Source organism: Jaculus jaculus, chromosome 10, assembly GCF_020740685.1.
Source record: "Jaculus jaculus isolate mJacJac1 chromosome 10, mJacJac1.mat.Y.cur, whole genome shotgun sequence".
Classification (NCBI taxonomy): Eukaryota; Metazoa; Chordata; class Mammalia; order Rodentia; family Dipodidae; genus Jaculus; species Jaculus jaculus.
In genome coordinates, this window is record NC_059111.1 from 20,357,878 (window position 1) to 20,378,364 (window position 20,487).

The 20,487-nt window shown below is 54.9% G+C and overlaps 1 protein-coding gene across 1 annotated transcript in view; it reads right to left on the reverse strand.

Moving 5' to 3' along the window:
• Positions 1–258: 258 nt before the first annotated feature.
• Hcn4 (hyperpolarization activated cyclic nucleotide gated potassium channel 4) overlaps positions 259–20,487 on the reverse strand; it is a 43,532-nt gene continuing 23,303 nt past the window's right edge. Inside the window, exons 2-8 of the mRNA XM_004666707.2 lie at positions 17,820–18,243; positions 7,415–7,576; positions 5,547–5,765; positions 3,584–3,730; positions 3,216–3,456; positions 2,044–2,208; positions 259–1,931 (exon numbers count right to left, since the gene is read on the reverse strand). Coding sequence (XP_004666764.2) covers positions 487–1,931; positions 2,044–2,208; positions 3,216–3,456; positions 3,584–3,730; positions 5,547–5,765; positions 7,415–7,576; positions 17,820–18,243 — 2,803 coding nt within the window. The 3' untranslated portion in view covers positions 259–486. The remainder of the gene's footprint in view (positions 1,932–2,043; positions 2,209–3,215; positions 3,457–3,583; positions 3,731–5,546; positions 5,766–7,414; positions 7,577–17,819; positions 18,244–20,487) is intronic.

Consider the following 20,487-nt stretch of genomic DNA (forward strand, 5'->3'; position numbering starts at 1 on the left):
GGGAGATTCCCCAGAACCCCGGACCCCTGACAACAGCCCCTTCCTGGGAGAATGAGGCCGGCCCCCCCCGCAGCAAGTCCACAGTGAAGGGACTTCCAACCCATACACGACAGGTCTGCTCTAGGAACCTCCAACAAGGGGCACTCCATCCCTGCCCTGCCCCCAAGACCCCATCCACCTTCTAGCTTGTGCCTTTGGGCCTTGCCTGCTCCTCTCTTCTCCCTCCCTCCTTACCTCCCTCCCTCCCTCCCTCCCTCTAGTGCTGAGTATTAAAATAGTCTATAAAGGCAAGTGGCCAAAAATCTATAGCTCTAAGAATACCTGGTTATTTTCTGCTGTCTTTTGTTTTGTTTTTCTGGGGTGTGTATTGGGGGGGTTATTTAATAATAATTATTATTGTTATTGGTATATCTCTCCTAATCACAGTTAGACCTGAAGGAAGAAAGGAGGGAAGGGGGAAAAAAGAAGTGGGAGGAAGGGTCCAGATCACAGATTAGACGGCAGTTTGGAGCGCATTGGCTCGGATTTGGCCCCGGCTTCTCTCTGGGGGGCAGCAGTCAGAGGGGGCCCTCCAGCAGAGGCGGCTCTTGCCCCAAACAAAGAAAGAGGGGGTGGCAAAGAACCTGAGGACGTCTTCCGAGGCAGAGTGACGTGTTGGCCTGGAATGGCACCATAGGGCCTCCCAAGCCCCCCACTGCTGCCCCCTGTAGCCCTAGGGAAGAGTGGGAAGGTAGCCACTGACTCCCCGGAGGAGTGAGGGGAGGCTCTGCGGAGAGTCTGTGCCCCGTCCTGAGGAAGGGCCGGCTGAGAGGCTGAGATGAGCTTGAGGTCCTGGGTGAGGCGGCCCGGGGTGAGGGGTGGTGTGCCCCGGCGCTGCGGAACCTGGGGAGGCGGGGGGCTGGATGCCGGGGGCAGGAGCAAGGAACCGTGAGAGCCTGAGGCTCGGGGTGGGGCACTTGGGAAAGTTCTTGGGGGCCCTGGGCTGTGGCCAGGGGGACTGAGACCTCCTCGTGGGGTAAAGGCTACAGGGGAGACTCCTCCAGAGGCCCCTGCCACGAAGGATGGCCGTTCAGGCTGCGAGGGTGTCTCTGGAGTACTTGGTGGACCAGCGGCCACACCGGGGGACAGCTCCCCAGGCGGCTGGCCCAGCTGCCCAGGGCTGGACGAGGGAGACTTGGTGGAGGGTGGAGGGGGCAGAAAGTGCTCCGTGAGTCCCAGGCCTCCCCGGCTCCCTGGCAGTGGGGGTGGCGGCTGGGCAGCTTGTGGGGAGCGGGCACCCGGATGCAGCGGGGTGAGCAAGGGAGAATCAGATGAGGACAGGGAGCCACCCAGCGCCTTGTGGAAGAGGCCAAACCCAGCTGTGCTGGCACCGGCGGCAGCTGCGGCAGGAGGTGTGGGCACTGGCGGGGAGCCGCAGGCCCCCGGGGGCGGGGCGGAGCTGGAGGAGGGCAGGAGAGGGCTCAGTCCCGCGGGTGCCGAGAATCCAGCCAGCTGTTGGATGTGGAAGGAGGACGAGGAGGGCGTGTCCACCTGGGATGGGCTGCTGGCCGGTGAGGCGGAGCCCAGCGCAGAAGGGATCAAGGACTGTAGCCTCCTGGGGTGCCTCGGCGTCTGGCCGGCCCCGAGGTTGCCCAGCCCTGGTCCCGGGGGTGGTCGAAAGATAGCAGCTGGCAGACGAGGGTGGTGCGTCAGGGCTATGGCCACCGACGTGGTAGCGGCAGCCGCTTGCAGCGGCGCCTGGATCAGCGGGGTCCAGATGACCGGCGTGGTGGACGGGGTGGCCGAGGAGGCGGCCTGGACGCGGTGGGCACAGTGAGCCATCTCCCGATCGTGCTGCACGATCTGCTGGATGATCTCGTTCTCTTGGTAGTTGAAGACGCCCGAGTTGAGGTCGTGCTGGACCTTGTGGAGGAGGATGGAGTTCTTCTTGCCTGGGTCACACAGAACAGGAAAGAGTGTACTCAAAGCCCGAGCAGGGAAGAAGGCCCACCCACGCCTGGCTTCCCATCCCACCGTCCTGCTCTGGCACCCAGGGCCCCTCACCTATCCGGTCCAGGCGGTCGAGCGCCACCGTCTCGAAGGCGCGCCGCATCATGGGGTACTCCTCCAGCACCTCGTTGAAGTTGTCCACGCTCAGAGAGTAGAGGCGGCAGTAGGTGTCCGCACGCACGCTGGCTGTGCGCCGGCCCCGGGTCAGCAGGCAGATCTCTGCAAGGATATCAGGACTCAGGGTGGGGTGTGCACAGCCTAAGGGGGGCCACCAGAGCTGCTCTCCTCTGACTTGGGTCCCCACGGCTTGGTACAGAAACCTCACAGGGGCTGGAGAGATGGCTTAGCGGTTAAGGCCCATGCCTGTGAAGCCTGAGGACCCAGGTCCGATTCTCCAGGTCCCACGTTAGAAAGATGCATATGGTGGCACATGCAGTTTGTTTGCAGTGGCTGGAGGCCCTTGCATGCCCATTCTCTCTCTCTCTCTTCCCCTCCCTCTCTGTCTCAGATAAGTAAATAAAAATAAAATCTTTGCTGGGCGTGGTGGCGCACGCCTTTAATCCCAGTACTCAGGAGGCAGCGGTAGGAGGATTGCCGTGAATTCAAGGACACCCTGAGACTACACAGTGAATTCCAGGTCAGCTTGGGCTAGATTGAGACCCCACCTCGAAAAACCAAAAAAAAAAAAAAAAAAAATCTTTTAAAGAAAAACCTCACAGTATCACAAGGCCACCCTCCCAAACCTTGTTGGATGACAACCCCACCCCCACCAAATGAGTGTGTGGCTTTTTCCCCATCTCTGGGACTATCCCAAGTCCAATGCACTGAATGTCTGTGTCCCCTCCAGATTCCTATACTGAAACTCTAGTCTCAAGGCGGTCTTGTACTTGGAGGTGGGGCTCTGAGTGTGATTAGTGTCCCTTATAGAAGGAAGGGAGAGAGAGAGAAAGAGGGAGAGATGTTCTCTTTCTGTCACGTAAGGTCACAGCAAAAAGGGAGCAGGCACCACTTTAGAGCTGGGTGCCCTGATCTCCCACTTCCGGCCTCCAGAGCTGTGGGAAATTTGCGTGGCTCATAAGCCAGCAGTCTGTGGTACTATGTGATGGCAGTCTACACAGACTAAGACATCCCACACACTTCCGGGCTCTGACCTCCAAGGTATTTCTCTCCAGTCTATCTCTTGGTCATGGCCCCCCTGCTCCTATGGGTCTTCCTGGCCATCTCACCTCCAAAGTAGGAGCCATCGGCCAGCTTGGTCTCCTTATTGCCCTTGGTGAGCACGCTGACCACCCCGTGCTGGATGAAGTACATCTTCTTGCCGATGGTGCCTTCACGAATGATGTAGTCCCCAGGCTGGAAGACCTCGAAGCGCAGCTTGGTCAGCATGGACGTCACGAAGTTGGGGTCCGCGTTGGCGAACAGCGGCATGGAGGCCACCAGCTTTCGGCAATTGAAGTTGATGATCTCCTGCTCCACGGATGGGCACGGGTTGGGACACGGGAAGAGGGAGGTCAGGGAGGCTGCTTTGCAGCAAGGCCTGGTGCCCGTTCCCTGCCCAGGTCCCCCCCCACCCCTCCCCTGCCACCGGGCTCACCTCGCGCAGCGGCTCGCTCAGCTCGCCCAGGATGCTCTCCTCGTCAAACATCTTGCCCTGGTAGCGGTGCTCGTAATAGTCGTGGATGCGCTGGCGGGTGTCGGGTGGCAGCTTGTGGAAGGACATGTACTGCTCCACCTGCTTGTACTGAGCACAGGGGACAGACACGGGAGTTACCTAACAGCAGCCCCCCGATGACGGCTACAGCCAGGCGCCAACCCGGAGGCTTTTCTTCTTTTATTTTTTTTGGCCGACCCAGACTTCTTGAGATTAGAGGTCCCCAGTGCGGTGTGTTGGTCACACTGCGCCCCTTGACTCCTAGCTCCTGGGAATGGGTGGGGGTGGGCTTCCTCAGTGTTTGGTCTTCGCCGTGCTTTAACACCTCGGAGATGGGTGAGGACAAGATCTGGCCACAGCCCAGTTCTCGGGTGCTAAGGACCAGTGGGTGATGGAGTTTCCCCCTGAACATCTGTCATTTCTACGTTACTGGGGCCACTGATTCTGAAAAGGCAGAGCCAGCTCCTGTCAGAAGTGACAGTTGGGCCTGGTCAGCAGGACAGGGCTGCAAAGGGGAAGAAGGACTGGGAGTGGAAGCAAGGATGCCTAACCCCCCGCCCCCATACGGTGTGTCTGCAAACACGAGACACGAACTGAGACCCCAAGTTGTTTTATTGAGAACAGCTCCGGTACGAAGGAAACACTGGGTGGATCAGGACCTTCAGACAAAGGCCTAGGTACAAGAAATTGTGACCAAGGTTCCAGTGCTCAAAACAAATAGGAGCCAGGCAAGGTGGTGCACTCGGGAGGCAGAGGTAGGAGGATCGCCATGAGTTCGAGGCCACCCTGAGACTATACAGTGAATTCCAGGTCACGTGGGCAATAGCGAGACCCTACCTCAAAAAAAAAAATAGGAAATGATCCTGTCCAAAATGGAGGGGACACTGCTACACCTTGCTTTGAACTTGTGATTCCCCTGTTTCAACCTCCTAGGTGATAGGATTACAGCCATGTGCAATAGGTGTATTTTTTCAAACATCTCTAAGCTCTGTGTGCAAAGTGCCCACTTGGCTAATGAATGTTGAATGGCTCACTCTGTGTGAATGGAGTACTGACAGTTTGGCTTATCTCACTCCTCCCCAAGCCTACACAGAACTTGTTGCTCTGCGCCATCTTGCAGATGAGGCAGGGAACAAAGGAAAGTAACGTGCCAGGGCTCACAGCGCTGCCAGAGGAGAAGCTGGGCAGGCGGTACCCAGGCTGCCCAACTTCAGACCACGGCTCTTGGTCACCTCAGTCAGGAAGCCAGTGTAGTGACCCAGGGAGAGGAGATGAGGGTGGACAGAGGCCACCTGGTCTAAAGAGCTTTGAAGTGGCCATCAGAGCCAACAAGCTCAGCTGACGGTTCCTGAGTGGGGTCAGAGCCCCTGGGTTCTGTTCATGAGATAGGGAAGAGTGAAGGTTAGGAGGGGAGGAGCAGGGAAGACAGTTTTGATTTGGACATGATAAAAAGTGGAGGTATATGCCGGGCGTGGTGACGCACGCCTGTAACCCCAGCACCCGGGAGGCAGAGGTAGGAGGATCACCGTGAGTTCGAGGCCACCCTGAGATGACATAGCAAATTCCAGGTCAGCCTGGGCCAGAGTGAGACCCTACCTCTGAAAATTTAAAAAAAAAAAAAAAAAAAAAAAAAAAAAAAAAAAAAGGAGAGGTTTAGGGGACATTGGAGCCAAGAATGTTGGAAGGCTGACGTTGCAAGTGGGCCTCGCTGCATAAAGATGGCTGTGGAGCAAGTGGCAGAACGTTTCAGGCAGGGACTCGACAGCGTTCTCATTTTGAAGTGTCTCCCTGCACTGGGGGCGGGGAGAGTCCCCATCACAGGACTGGCATTTGGAGGGACCCAGGCCGCCACGTTGACCGGCCGTGTCGTGTAAGTCTGGGGGGTGGACGCGGAGCTCTGACCTACCTTCTCCTGGTACTGGCGCCGGGAGGAGTCCAGGGACTGGATGAGGGCGGTGGCGTGGCCAATGAACATGGCATAGCAGGTGGCACCGACGATCATGCTGAGCATGGTGAGCCAGACGTCCGACATACCCATGGGGGCTTGTCGCCCGTACCCGATACACAGCATGTGGCTCATAGCCTTGAAGAGCGCGTAGGAATACTGCTTTCCCCAGGAGTTGTTCTGTGGACGGACAGACAGACAACACAGGAAGACAGACGTGTGTAAGGACCAGTAACAGCACTTAGAAGATTCCCCGCCACCACCAACAACACCCCACCAGCCCAGTGCTCCCCAGTATTGCTGTTGGCTGAAGGCTTTGGGCAAGAGGCGGGCAGGGCTGGCAACCAACCCATGGTGACCGCCGACCGCCCCCCAACTTGGGCCTTCCTGTTGAACCAGGAGCAGGAATCAGATGGGGAATACGTCCGAGGCACGGGGCCAGCATAGTCAAGTGGTCTGACCCTCAATCTCCACGGGGCAGCCTGGAGCCTTCTGGTAACGCAGGGCTTTTAGATGGAGCCACCCTGCAGCCTTTCTCTGTGACAAATAACTCCGTCCCCCCGGCCCCAAACGGCAGCTGCCAAATGAAACCCATTTCCCCACTGACCTCAATTACGGCAAGCTAGATATGCATCCCCTGGGGGCACGGCGCCTCACACAGAGCCCAGCTCACTGCCCTCCTTTGGGGGGGGGGGAGCAGCAGTTAGAGCTGCTAAGCGGGTTTCCCACACGCCTGCCCTCATCTGTGGCCCAGGCCTGCGGCCGCTGACTGTCCTCCCACTGGCCCAAAGGCGCTGCGGAGCACCCACACGGCGCGTGGGCTGGAAGGAAGGAGTCAGGGAGAGAGGGCGGCCCCTGGCTATTTTTTGTCTCCAAAGCCAGTCAGGGTCACAAGGAAGGTTCTGTGTGGGAACGCTGGGCTCTTTGAATTTAGCGCATGCCTGGGCCTATTACCTTCACATGTTTGAAAACTGCCTCCTAAGAAGGGCCATCAGATGGCACCCACCCCTCACACCCCAACACACACACTCTCTGGCCCCTTCCCCAGTGCCTCCATTCATGGGGTGGGAGTGTCAGCAACCCGAAAGCCCACCTGAGGGGAAGGACGTCAAAGCGGCCCACTGGAGACCAGTGCCAAGTTCAAGGTCACCATCCTGTCTAGCGCTGAGCTAGTTCCTTAACTCTGTGGCTCAGGCCAGATTAGGGCAGGGTGGGTGGCACTGCTCCCCAGGGGGTGGAAGGAGCCGTGGGAGGATCAGGGGGCAGGCTCCCAGCTGTCTCCTGTAAGGACTTTCCGGCCCTCACCATTGGGCCTCTGGGGAAGGGGGAAATTCAATCCATAGGGCTGCTTCATTTACAACTGAGCTCATCAAAAGGCTGTTTTGTAAAAGGTCTGTTTGATGGTGAAAGGTGCCTCAGGGTCTCTTTCACCTCTTCCAAAGCCCATTTTTCATCCCCTGGGGCCCTTGTGGATTTGCCTTTCAGACCAAAGCAAGCAGTACGCCGCGCACAGGCTTCTGTTTCGCCAGCTTGGCTTCTAGGAGACCCGGTTAGGAGGGCAGAGGCCATCAGTCAAGCTCGGCCACACTGACACACCACTGGTCACCCAGGTCTCAGTCTCCCTGGGTTGAAGCCAGGCCGCAGCCTGCACTGGGAAGTCTCTAGGAGGTGGCAAGAGCTCTGTGAATGGATCCCCGTACAGAGAACAAAACCTCCGTGTGGAAGGTAGGTCCTTTCGGCTCTAAGCTGGTGCCTCAGGGTCCCTCGTACGTAGGTGACTCAGCGAGGGCGGGGGGGCTGTGGCGGGGGCGGGGAGGGGGCACACTCACCACCATGCCGTTGATGGACACCCAGCAGTCATGGGGGAAGTCCTGCAGCATGGGCACCAGGAACTGCAGGCAGCCATCCCAGTGGCACAGCAGCAGCATCATGCCGATGAGGTTCACGATGCGTACCACGGCGCTGGCCAGGTCGTAGGTCATGTGGAAGATCTGCAGAGGGCAGACGTGGACCCAGGCAGATGAGGAGTGGTTGCAAACACGGCCTCGAGCCCGCTTGCTTCACAGAGTGCTGGCCGGGGCTGGGGAGGGAGGGACGACACCAGGCCGGGGGCCTGGAAGAGGCGGGCTGGAGGGTCCCAAGGCCGTCTGAGACTTGGGAAGGAGCGTACCTGGAGGCCCCTGTGCAGGAGTGGGCGGAGAATCTACCTGATCAGATTGGCTAGGGCATACATACAGACACCAGATAGGAAACAAGGTCTGGGGTTAGGTCCCAGGCATGAGGACCCCCTAAACATGCCCCCTGGAGTCTCGGGATCCAACCTAGAGGGCAGCATGGGCCCGCAGGCTTTACATTCAGACAGACCTTTGATCCCAGACCTGGTTCTGGCCCAATTCCTGAGCTGTGTAAGCTTTAGAAAATCCCCCAACTTCTCTGCTCATGTTTCCTCACATGGAAAATGGTGAGAGAAATTTATAATTGAGTGGCTGTCAAAAGGATTAAATTATACATATGAAGTACTTAGCACTGAGTATAGAAGGATTCAATAAATTACAAGCCCTTGTGAGATGACGTTATGAATAATTAATCTTCGTGATTAGTTTGTGTGCATTACTACTGGTGCCCCCCCCCTCTCACACCTCAGGCCTCTGTCACCCACTCATCTCCACTGTGTGGCTTCATGGGCTAGTCTGGGGTGTGGCAGGGCCTGGCCGGGCTAGACATATCCCAGCATCTCTATCCTCCTCCTCCCAAGCTGCCACCCACTAGTCTAGTATATGATCAGGCACTGTGTTTGTCCCCATGGTGACAGGGCAGGGAGGGGATGGAGAGAGGTAGAGGGAGATCTACCTATAAAGTTATGGCCTTGCTTCTGACCCAGAGGACTTTGAGGATGCCCCTCAGTTCTGCTCCCTCCTACCGTTTCTAGGCAAATATATTCCTCCTAGAATGGGCTCTCTCTGGTCTAAACGATCTGTCAAGATGTCTCACACCTACTTGAAATCCAGTCCAGAAGTAGAAAATCAGACCCAAAGGGACACATCAACTCTAGGCATGGCCACTCTCAGTCTGCTGGCCCTAAGAGAGCTCAGGACGCTCTTCTGTGAGTACTTACCTGGGGGTTAAGTCTGCCCCTAATACTGCAGTGTCTGTCTGTCCGGGACAAGGGGATGAACAGAGCTCCACAAATCACAGGGTCCCATGTCTCAATCAAGCTGGCAAAACGATTTAAAGGAAACATATTCTCTGGTCCTACCTTGGCAGAACACATCGGCACAATGCCCTGGGAGCCAGGCTCGAAGCTAAAACTGTCAGGAAGCCATACTGGAAGGCAGTCCACCTCCCTCTGCTTCCCTGACTGTCCCGCAGCAAGGGAGCTCGGCCGATAGCCAAGCTGCATCCGACACCCCTATCACAGCCTGTGACACAGGGTCCAGAAATGCACGAGAGCTGGACAGTCCCTTCAGGCACATGCCTGCAGGCTTTGAACTGCCTGGGTAAGCAATGCTGGGTCCCAGGCCCTTAGTAGGTTTCACAAAGCACTGCAAAGAGCCCCCAGACTCGGTTCTGTGGGGATTAAATCCCACTAGAACAGATGACCAGCAGGGTTCTTCTGTGTCTCCTGGAAATTCCTTTAGAGGGACTCAGATGTCCCTCTACATCCCCAGGGATCAAGCTTACCAGTGCCCAAGAAAGACTTTTCCACTTTAGGGAACAGAGAAGACAGCTTGCCCCTGCTTGCTTGAGCTCAGGGAGTGGCTGGGGAAATCAGTAACACCCAGGAGAGGGACTTGGGAACACAGGAACCTGACAATGGAGGAGACTGAAGCAGGACCGATTTTCTGGGGAGAGGCACAAGCTCCTCCAAGCAGGGCTCCTAACAGCCTACTAACTAACATCCGACTCCAACCAAGTTCAGCCTGGTGAGCCAATGTGTTCTGGCTTCCTTACAGAGCAGGTGAACTGTTATTGACAAAAGCATGGAGACCCCCAAGCAGCTTTAGCTTCAAAAAAGTCTCATTCCAGGGGGGCTGGAGAGATGGCGTAGCAGTTAAGGGGCTTGCCTGCAAAGCTTAACGACCCAGGTTCGATTCCCTACCTAACGTTAGATGCACAAAGTGACACATCCATCTGAAGTCCATTTGCAGTGGCTGGAGACGTAGGTGTGCCCATTCTCCATCTGTCTCTCCTCTATCTCTGCCTGCTTGCAATTTTTTGTTTGTTTTTTTGAAGTTGGGTCTCACTCTAGCCCAGGCTGACCTGGAATTCACTATGTAGTCTCAGGGTGGCCTCGAACTCATGGCAGTCCTCCTACCTCTGCCTCCCGAGTGCTAGGATTAGAGGCATGCATTACCACACCTGGCCACAATTTTTCCTTTTTTAAAAATCTCATCCCAGCACAGATGACGACTTCCCCATAGCTGTGTAGATGGAGCCCTCAGTGCCTTGATTTCACACCTGCTATACTCTGTCTCCCTCTGAGCATACAGCTGGCACAGGAGGCATCTGAGATCCCAAGTGAGGGTCTGACAGCCCTCCCCTCCCCTTCCTTCTATGGGGGAACACCAACAGGTCCAATCTGAGTGGTCGCAACTGCTTCTGATAAAGAGGGCGATCGTTGTTTTTATTGGAAGACCATGTCACACGACAAACGCTAATCAAGATACAATGGGGGTTTCATCAGAGAGCCCAGCTGGGTTCTAGGCTGTCCTGGGGGGATGCTGCTGAGGGCTGGATAGCAATGCTCCCACACAGAGCCCATGGCCACCAGCACAGGCCCTTTCCCCTCCCACCGCTGACTTGTCAAAGCGGCACAATTGCTGCGGTTTCCTTGGCTATGGATGGTATGGGGTGGGGACATCTCTAGACATATCCTGAGTGGGGGGGGGGGAGAGTCTCACTGTGTAAGGGGCATCCCAAGACATGTCTCTGTTGCCCATCATAAGGGGCCCCAATGATAATCAGTCATGACCCTTCTCACCTGAGGGGTGAATATCTCCTGTGCTCCCTTTAAGCCCTGAAATGCCACAGGACACATGGGTATACAAGAGTGACAGACTGAATCAATACATAAAATACTTTTAAAGTGGGGGGAGGTGCTGTACAGCTGGCTTAGCAGTTAAGGCACTTGCCTGCAAAGCCTAGCAACCTGGGTCTGATCCCTCAACCAATAACCACATAAAGCCAGATGTACACGGTGGCACATGCATTTGGAGTTCATTTGCAATGGCTGGAGGCTGTGGTGTGCTTTCTGTCTCTCTGTGTGTGTAAGTGTGTGTGTGTGTGTGTGTGTGTGTGTGTGTGTGTGTGTGCGCATGCACACACATACAAATAAATAAATAAAATATTGTGGTTTTTTTTAAAGGAGTGACAGACTGGCTTTTACATCTCATACAACTATTTCTTTAGCTTCACATGGATGTTTCCAAAACTCCAACTCTCACAACCAGTGTCGCGATCCACACAGGAGAGCCACAGAAAACTAGTGGCCGGCCTGGATTCATCATGTTTTCTCTCCGCCCTCCCCAAACTCCGTCCACCACCCACCCAGATCCTTCAGGGTCCTCTTCCTATGGAGACATCTCCACCACCCCACCACCCCTGTCGGGGTCACAGGCTGTCTTGCACAACCAAGGTGAGGCTCTGCCCTCCCAACCCATTCTCCGTAGCTGCTAGGGAGAGCTCGAGACATCAAGCAGACAGTGTCACCCTCTGATTTTAAACTTTCTAGTGACTTCCCACCACCCCTCAGGACACATGCCCCCTGCCAACTATGGCCTCAGTGGCCTGAGCCCCGCCTAACTGGCCGCGTCACCTTCTCCATTCTGCCCAAGGTCCACCACCTCTTGCTACGCTGGTCTTCTTTTGGCTCTTGTGACCAACCGGGCTGGTTCTTGCCAACTCATCTGTTACAGTCCTTCCTTGGTTTGCTGCTCATCTGCCTGTCTTGACCACTTCCACTGAAAGGCCTCCTGCCCATCTCTGTGTGAAGTAGCCAGTGGCTCTCCCTTCCCTCACAAGGACTCTGCCCTGATTTGTTTCCTCTGTGATATTCTCACTATCTAGAATGACATTTACCAGGTCGCAATAAGCCACTTTCCTATATTTTTCCTATGTCTTACACCTCTGTGTCCCTTCATGCTTGCGTGCACAGGTAAGCATCAGAAGCATCTGCGGATTGCCTAAACACATCCATACATGTTTAAATGCATGAACAGATCCCATATGGAAGCCAGAGGAAGCCTCGAGCAATGGCTATAAAGTATTCCACGCTGTCACAACCCATAATCACAGGCTCCATTCTGTGAATCACGCTGGGGTCTTAAAAAGACAGAAGCACCAAGACTGCCATGTTTGTTTCTTTGTTTTCCATTTGTATTTGTGTGTGGTATACACGTATGTACACATCTTCCTATGTGCGGGGGTGCACATGTGTGCATGTGGAGGTCAGAGGACAAGCCCAGGGGTTAGTTATCCTTAGGAATGCCATCTACCTGGTTTTTGTGTGTGTGTGTGTCGGGGGGTGTGTTGAGGTTAGGGTCTTGCTGTAGCCTAGGCTGGCCTGAAATGCACTCTGTAGTCTCAGGGTGTCCTTGAGCTCACAGCGATCCTCCTATGTCCGCCTCCAGAGTGAGTGCTGGGATTGAAGGAGTGCAACCACCTATCTTCTGAGACAAGGCCTCCTTCTGGTTTGGAGCTCACCTATGAGGCTAGGTTTACTAGCCAATCACGTCCAAGGGATCCTCCTACCCCCACCTCCCAGAACTATTGGGATTGCAGGTGTATACCACCCCACCTGGCATTTTATGAGGATGGGTGTTTTTATGTAATGTATTCTTTTCTTTTTTTTTTCATTCCCTATGTTCTCTTCCTTTTTTTTTCCCCCTTTCTATTTTTAGTTTTTTAAGATAATCTCTCTGTAGCCCAACCTGACCTGGAGTTCACTAAGTAGTCTCAAGCTGGCCTCGAACTCATGGCAATCTACCTAACTCTGCCTCCAGAGCACTAGCATGAAAGGTGCATGCCTCCACACCCAGCCACACTCCTCTTTCTTTCCTTCTTTCTCTCTTTCTTTCTTTTTTTCCCCCGAGGTAGGGTTTTGCTCCAGCCCAGGCTGACGTGGTATTCACTATGTAGTTCCAAGCTGGCCTCAAACTCACAGACATCCTCCTGTCTTGTCCTCTGGGGTGCTGGGATTAGAGGCATGAGCCACCCCACCTGGCCTCTTTTCTTCCTCACTTTCTTCTAAGATCAAGTCTGCCTCATTTTCCATTGATCACTATCTCTGCAGTGAATATGGCAGAGAGCACATGGTAGAGTTTCAGGGACTGAGGAGAGTTTAATGACAAACGTGCAGGGCGACAGTGAGATTGCTGGGGCCGGAAGGTACGGCTCCCCCGGGCACGCACATGGACGTGGGAAAGAACACACGCTCTGGGCAGACACATCACCCAGACAGCCTGCCTTTGCCTCCGTGGGAAGAATAATGACACTTTTCTCCACCAGATGGACCGAGAGCCTTGGGTTGGCAGAGCCTGATGATGGGTGAAGAAGGGTGTGGATGCTAGGGCAGGGGTGGGGCACAAGGCTGGAGTGGGCACCATCACGCCACGTCTGAACTTCCTGGCGAGAGCTGGTTGGGATACATCTGTTCCGGCCAGAGGGTGCCCTAGTTTGCAAGGACACTCACCATACCCTCAACACCCAATAGCACGCAGGACGTGGTTGCTGAGAACAAGGCCGGACGTTGCCGGGAGAAGCTGCTCGGTGCTCGTATGTCTGCACTGGGGCTGGGGCCACCCGCCAGTCAGCTGCGCTGGACAAATATTTGCCTTGCTCATTACATTTCATTAAAACCCCCTGTTGGGATGTTAGTTCTGCAGGGGGGAGGAGGAGCGCCTTCCTGTCCAGGCCACTGGAGGCCTCACCAGGCAGGTGGCCTTGACAGGTCACTCTTTGCCCACATGATACTCTGGGAGCTTGTGCCCAGTCCTTCTGTAGTTCCCCCAGGGGCAATGCAGCAATAAAGCAACATGTCTTCCACTGTGGGCATGTGCCTTGTCTCTTGGAGCCTCAGTTTTCCTTATCTGTGGAATGGGTCACTAACTGCCACCTGCCACTCAGCGTTGTCTCGGGAACCAGGTGGAGTAAATGGTCATAGGTGGCACACAGTAGGTACTCCACATGCTGGTTCCTGGCCTTTCCTCAGGGACAAGTGTCTACATGAAAGACACCCCAAGGCCAACAAAGAGGCCAGTACATGGTTGTCCTGGGTACAGTGTGGAGTGCTGGATTGATGGTGTCTTCCTGGCACCAGCCCTCACCCCCTCCCCACCCAGATCCACTCCTGGGTGTCATCTTCTCTTCCCACAGATACCACCCACCGGAGTCTGGGAGAGATGGAGAACTCGAGGTCGGCAGGAGGAGAGACTCCCCAGAGGCCTCCCAGCCTCCCAGACCTGGCTCCCTACCTCTAAGGCTTCCTCCTGCCAGTCCAGGTGGCTGGGAGAGAAGAGGCTTCTGGATCGGGTCTCTTGGCATGCTGGGCTCTGGCGGGGGGAAACGTCTGAAGGGGGGCGACCAAGATTTCTAACAATAGCCTCCTCGCATGCCTGCGACAAGCTCACACCTCAGAGGGCGGGGAGAGGCTGGCTGGAGGAGGCTCTGAGGGAGGCTGTTGACCTAGATCGCCAGGACAGAGGCAGCAGGCGCCAAGCCCCAAACTACTCTGCCCACCCTGCCACCAAAGCTGAGGACGCCTCCTCAAAGGCCCCGCGGGGTTGGGACTAGCTGGGGGTGACAGCAGGAGCCGGGGGAGACTGCGAGGTGCCACAGGGTTGGGGGGCGGGGGAGTGGAGGGGAGCGCAAGCTTCTCCTTTAATAGGTGGCAGGTTCCCAAGCCTCGCCCTGGGGATTTGTCCTTTAAGTCCTGTCAGCCACACCCAGGTCCTCAGGATCAGCCAACACCATTTTCACCAAGAGAGACAGGCTGGGGCCTGAACCCTAGGGAGCCCCAGCCTCAGAAAACATCAGTGCCCCCCTTGATAGCTAGAGATACTGACGCCCAAAGAAGGAAAGAGATTCACATGGGGATTTGGAGAGGAGACAGAGCAGGGTTTTCTGTACTAGAGAGACACCCACCGGCCCCATGCAGACCTGGAGCCCAAAGATATTCCTGCTACCACCATCACCAGGCAGGCGGAGACTGGAGTGGGTTGCCCAGGCCCTGGAGACCTGGTTCCTGAGGCTAGCTGGGAAACCCCAATCCAATCTCAGGGGAGCCCTTGGCTGGGCTGTGTACAGGCAGAAACTAGCTCAAAGCAATTTCCTCCCCAGCTGGTAGGAGAGATAAGGTGCGTGTGGAGGGGGTGGGGAGTCGCCCATCTGGCCGCCTGGGATTTCCTTTCCTGACCACTTACACGGAGTGACCATGTCCAGTTCAGGGCCTAAGGCCTCCTGGGGTCCCCCTTCTTGCCCCCAGGGAAAGACCAAGACTAAAGCCTGACTCTCCAGGTCTGGGTAACCCAGCGGGTAGCCAGACCAGAAGGGCAATGAAGCTTGTATCCCTAGGTCTGAGCGCCCAGCAGAGCCTCTCTCTGTCACAGGGCTGACTCTGCCGAGCCCCTGGCAACCCTGCCAACTCCCACCAAATGCCACAACCCCCAGAGCCCAGGCCTAAGTGGAGAACAAGGCCAGCTCACAGGGGTTCTGGGGTCTAGTGACCCCGAACCAATGCTAGACAAAGGAAAGTGCTGCCACATTTGGGGTTACTGACAATCTGGCTATGGGCCTTTGACAATCAGAAAGGTTAAAGGCTACTCAGAGTCTGAGGGGTCCATCTGGCTCCAGCATCTCCACCTGGGACAGAAGCCAGAAAAACAGCCCATGAGGGAACTCTGGTCTCCTGGTCTTCCTTGTTTTTGAAGTAGGGTCTTGCTCTAGCCCAGGCCTGGAATTTACTCTGTAGTCTCAGGCTGGCCTCAAACTCAATGTGGTCCTCCTACCTCTGCCTCCCAAATTCTGGGATTAAAGGCGTGCACCACCACACCCGGCTCTCCCTCTTTCCTTCACAGGCACTCGGGGTGGGTCAGCTACCCAGCCTCTAAGGTGCTATCCCTTCTCAGGCCTGGACTTAGACCTATACTTCTAAGCACCTAGATTTCCCTCAGGCTCCCCACCCATGGCCCACTTTCCTTCTGGACTTACTGATTTTAATTGGGTCCGCAGGGTCTTACCAGAATGGGACACAGGTGGGTGCTGAGCAAGGCCCTGCTGGGATGAAGGAACTCCAGGCACCTTACCATGGGTGCACTCTGCCGAGATCCAAAGGCACAGACCAGGAGATGGGAACCTTGGCCACAAATCTCACCTCCCTGTTTCTTTAACAAACCCTGCTCTGCTTGTCTTGCCAGCCATGACAAGGGACACTGGTGAGGAGGGGCATTAAAACATTGTTTAAATATTTTATTTATGTATGAGGTAGAGATAAAAGGGGAGAGAGAGAGAGAGAGAATGGGTATGCCAGGGCCGCCAGCCACTGTCAATGAACTCCAGACATATGTACCATCTCGTACATCTGGACATCTGGTTTACGTGGGTACTGGGGAATTGAACCTGGGTCGTCCTTAGCCTTTACAGGCAAGTGCCCTAACCCCTTAACCACTAAGCCATCTCTTCAGCCCAAAGGGCATTTATTAAATGGCTCTTGGTACAAAGGACTCTGCAAACATGGGCACCACTTATACCCATTTTGTAGGGAAAGAGAACAAGGTTCAGAGAGGCACCAAGGTCACCGAGCTAGGCAATGCGCAGTTAGAATTTTAACTCAGCTCTCCAGTATGTCATTCTAGCTCCAAAGTCTGGAGCATCCTATTACACTAACCAGGGACAGTCACACTGCTAGGAGCCAAGAGAGCTAACTGGATTCCGCCCCAGCTCTGCCAGAAGGCCACCTTGTGACCTTGGGCAAGTCACTACCCCTCTCTGCTATCAGGAATAATGCAAATTTTCCAAGCCGGAGAAATTCTGCCTCGGAGGAGACATTCTGCCAAGCTGGCTTAGGCACTTCCTCCCTAGCACGTGTGTTCACGACGCCTCTGACCTCAATCTGCCGGTCTCCCAGCCATCAGCCTTGATGCTGCCAGCCAGGGCCCGAAGTGCCATGGGGGTGGTGGCGGGGGCTTTGGATCCCAAGCATGGGACTTTCCTTCCAGTCAAGCTGGGGTCCTGGAGGCCAGGAGGCCCTCAGGGTGATGCACTGTGACAATCAACTTGCCCACCCAGTACGGCCCCTCCCATAAGGCAGGGTGAGAGTCTCCTTTCAACCCCAGGATCTCACTGCCTCCTAGACTATCCTGCCTGCCGCTGCTTCCGAAGTAACACAGGCAGGTGGAAGGTCAGACCCAAGCACCTGGCAAGGTCATCTGCACCTCTTCCTACAGTGGCACAAGGCTCCTCTTTTCCTCCTGTGGGCCAGTGATTCATCTGTGAGTTGGGATTCACTCAGGACCCCAGGCTGCTGGAGACTTGCCTTTTACAGCCAGAATCCATGTGGAATGTGGAAGCTAGAAACGGTTTGGACTTCTGTCATAAGACCCGGGAGCGTCCTGGACCACTGACCCTCTGGGCGAGGGGGTATAGACATTCAGACTCTTTTCCCTGACTCGAGTTTAGGATGTGATGTGCACGGGCCCCTGAGCTTCCTGTGGGACTGAGCCAAAGTCACGCTCCCAGCCTCACCTTGCCTGGCCTCTTGTTTGCTCCGCTCCTCTGACCCCCTTACCAGATTTTCTTAGGGATCCCCTCCCCCTCACCTTCACCACCCCAAAATTCACTTTCTTCTAAATCCTCATCTCGGGGTCTGCTCTAGGAGAATGCCATCTAATACAGTTGCCAACAAAGTTCTGTACCAACCCCAGATTTCTGCATTCCACATGATCAGTCTGTAGCTTTTGTTGTCTGGTCCCACTCCACATAGCACGGCAATGCTTGTCTACACGAACCTGTGTGGCTCCCTTTACAGTTGCTACAGACTTAAATACGTAAAGGACTTTATACAGTAACTAACGCGTGCTAAGAGGTACTGAAATACTAAGTTACGCACTCTTGGGGCAGGTGCTCCAATGCCACGGACTACGCCTGAGTATCCAAGAGTACCGCCCGGCTCTGCCTTCCTTCTAGGGAACTATCCCTCCCCCCACCAAGCCAAGAACTTTGATCTCGGTGGCCACTCACCTCTTCCCACTGGTGAATGTATCGGATGAGGCGGGAAAGACGCAAGAGGCGCAGGAGGCTGAGAATCTTGGTAAAACGGACGATGCGCAGGGCCCGGGCAGTCTTGTAGACCTCTGAGTCGATGCGGGTCTCCACGATGAGGAAGATGTAGTCCACGGGGATGGACGAGATGAAATCCACCACGAACCAGCTTTTCAGGTATCTCATCTTGATCCGCTGGGGGTCTAGGATGATCTCCGTGTTGTCCTCCACCACGATTCCCGTGCGAAAGTTGAGGACCAAGTCGATGAGGAAGAATGTGTCTGACACCACGTTGAAGACGATCCAGGGTGTGGTGTTCTCATCCTTGAAGAAGGTGATGCCCACGGGAATGATGATCAGGTTTCCCACCATCAGCAGCAGCATGGTCAGGTCCCAGTAAAATCTGCCCAGAGACACGGGGATCAGTCACGGGCAGAACGAGGGTAAGTAACAGCCTAAGAGGGAGAGCCAACGGGAGAGTTCTGAGGGAATCCTTGAACATCCAGAGAGACAGGCACATGAAAACCAGGGGGAAGTATGGAGGGTGCAGACAGAGAAGAGACTCTTCAAGGATACCCTCCACCCTGCCCTTTGGTGAGGTCCCCTGGGTAATGCGTCTCCTCCACCCATCCCATTCCCACAAGGAGTCAGGCTGAAATGTAAACCAAGTCTGGTGTGGTGGCACATGCCTTTAACCCTGGCAGTCAGGAGGCAGAGGTAGGAGGATTGTTGTGAGTTTGAGGCTATCTTGAGACTACGGAGTGAAACGTAAACCAAACAATACCCGGGGAGAAGCAAGACTGCTTTAGTAAAAAGAGAAGCTCATGTCATCCTTCCCAGGCTCAGGCCAAGCTGTCCTAGCCTCCCTGAGGGTTTGCTGTGGCCTGAGAGGCTGTCAGACAGACTGTGACCAGGGAGCAGGGGACGGCCAGACACAGCAGGTGCCTCAGAGACAGAGGCTTCGACACCAGTCTCAACTGATACGCTTCTATGACACCAAGCAGTCAGTCTCTCGTTACTCTGGGCCTCAGTTGCCCCATTGTGAAAGGTGTCCTATGATTCTGACATGGCCTCTCCACCACTGTCTCTCTGGCATCACTAGTTCATCAGAGAATGCCTGGTTATCTCTCTGCCCACAGTTTCCAACCATACAAAGGGCATGGAGAATCACGAATGGCATCAAAGGTAGGTAGTGGTGGGAGGATTTTAGGTGGCAGCGTCAACCCAGTGACAGAAGATTTGCCAGGGCTGCCAGCATCCTTTCCCCTGAAGTCTCGAGGCATCTGTAAGTCCTCCTGGGAAGATGCCAGGGGTCTTCAGGGAGGAACTCACAAAAGCAGCTCTCAGAGCTGTGCTGGTGTATCTCCCACCTGGTCCAACAGGCACCTTCTGGAGTGTGGGGGACAGCACAGACCCCCACCCACACACACACCTAGAGGGTATGTCTGATCAGTCCCAGGACCCTGCCCAAGTGCCGGGTGTTCCAAGGCTGGCCCCAAGACCAAAAGCATGCATTAAAGGGCTGTCTCCCTTTACTATTAGTTATTAACTGAGACAGTTACACAGTGATAGACATGGGTACAAAGTCAGACAGGAATATGCATGTCTTCTCCCAAAATAAAGCACTAAAGCAGTGAAATTAAAGAAATTCTCTTCTGCAGAGGAGCTAAGGGAGAGACAAGTTCTTCTTGATTCTTCAGAGGGTCTCCCCAAACCAAAACACCCCCGTCCGAAGAGTCACAACTTTGCAAAGAAATTACTTCACATAAGTCCTTAGGCAGACTCAAAATGGTGCTGCAAATCAAGGAGAGGGCCAGGCTTCCTTCACTGACAGTGAGCAAGGCAGCGGTCCCACATCACACAGCTCAGGAAAGGGCAGCTTCGGGAGGTGAAAAACAGCTTCTGGCAGCATCTTTGAAGGTCAAGCCTGCCAGTGCCTCAAGACAGGGTCCCATTGGGGGCTTGCTCACTATAAGGCTGGTGGTAAGAGGCCAACTTTAACTCCTTCTCCAGTCCCATGAGCCACCATTCCGTCTCCAGCCCCAGTGCCCTTATGCCTAGATAGAATCCAGGCAAGGCCACAGGATGCTCCCTGCCCTCACAACCTCTTGCAAACAACACAGCTCATCTGCCAGCATCGTGAGCCCTGGCAGAATGGCTTCAGCTTCTATGGGGTGGTTTGGGTACACTCTGCCCAGCCATGTACACACCACTCAAAGACAGCCACATACACTCATTAGAAACTCCATCCAGGTAACCCCATTCACACACTCAGTGTGCAAACACCCCTGCACACACACCCCCTTTATTCCTTTTCATTTAATCTCCTGAGGAAAGAAAACAAACAAAAAAAACTGGCATAGAGAAGCTGCTGATGGCCATGTGGTCCTCTGTATATAAAGCTAATAATACACCCAGGCTGGAGGAGTTTCTAAAATTAACAGATTAGGCGCAAGGCGGCTGGGAATGCTGACTCGGGCAGGCCTGCCACTCCGGCGGGTTTCTAGACCCGCTCCCCCCCCCAGCTCTAGTTCCCTCAATTATAGACCAAATTCAAGACAGTAATTAACAGGAGAATGTTTGCATTTAGTGGTCTTCATAAAACCAAATTACATGAGGCAAAACCACCCATTTCCTTACATTCTGA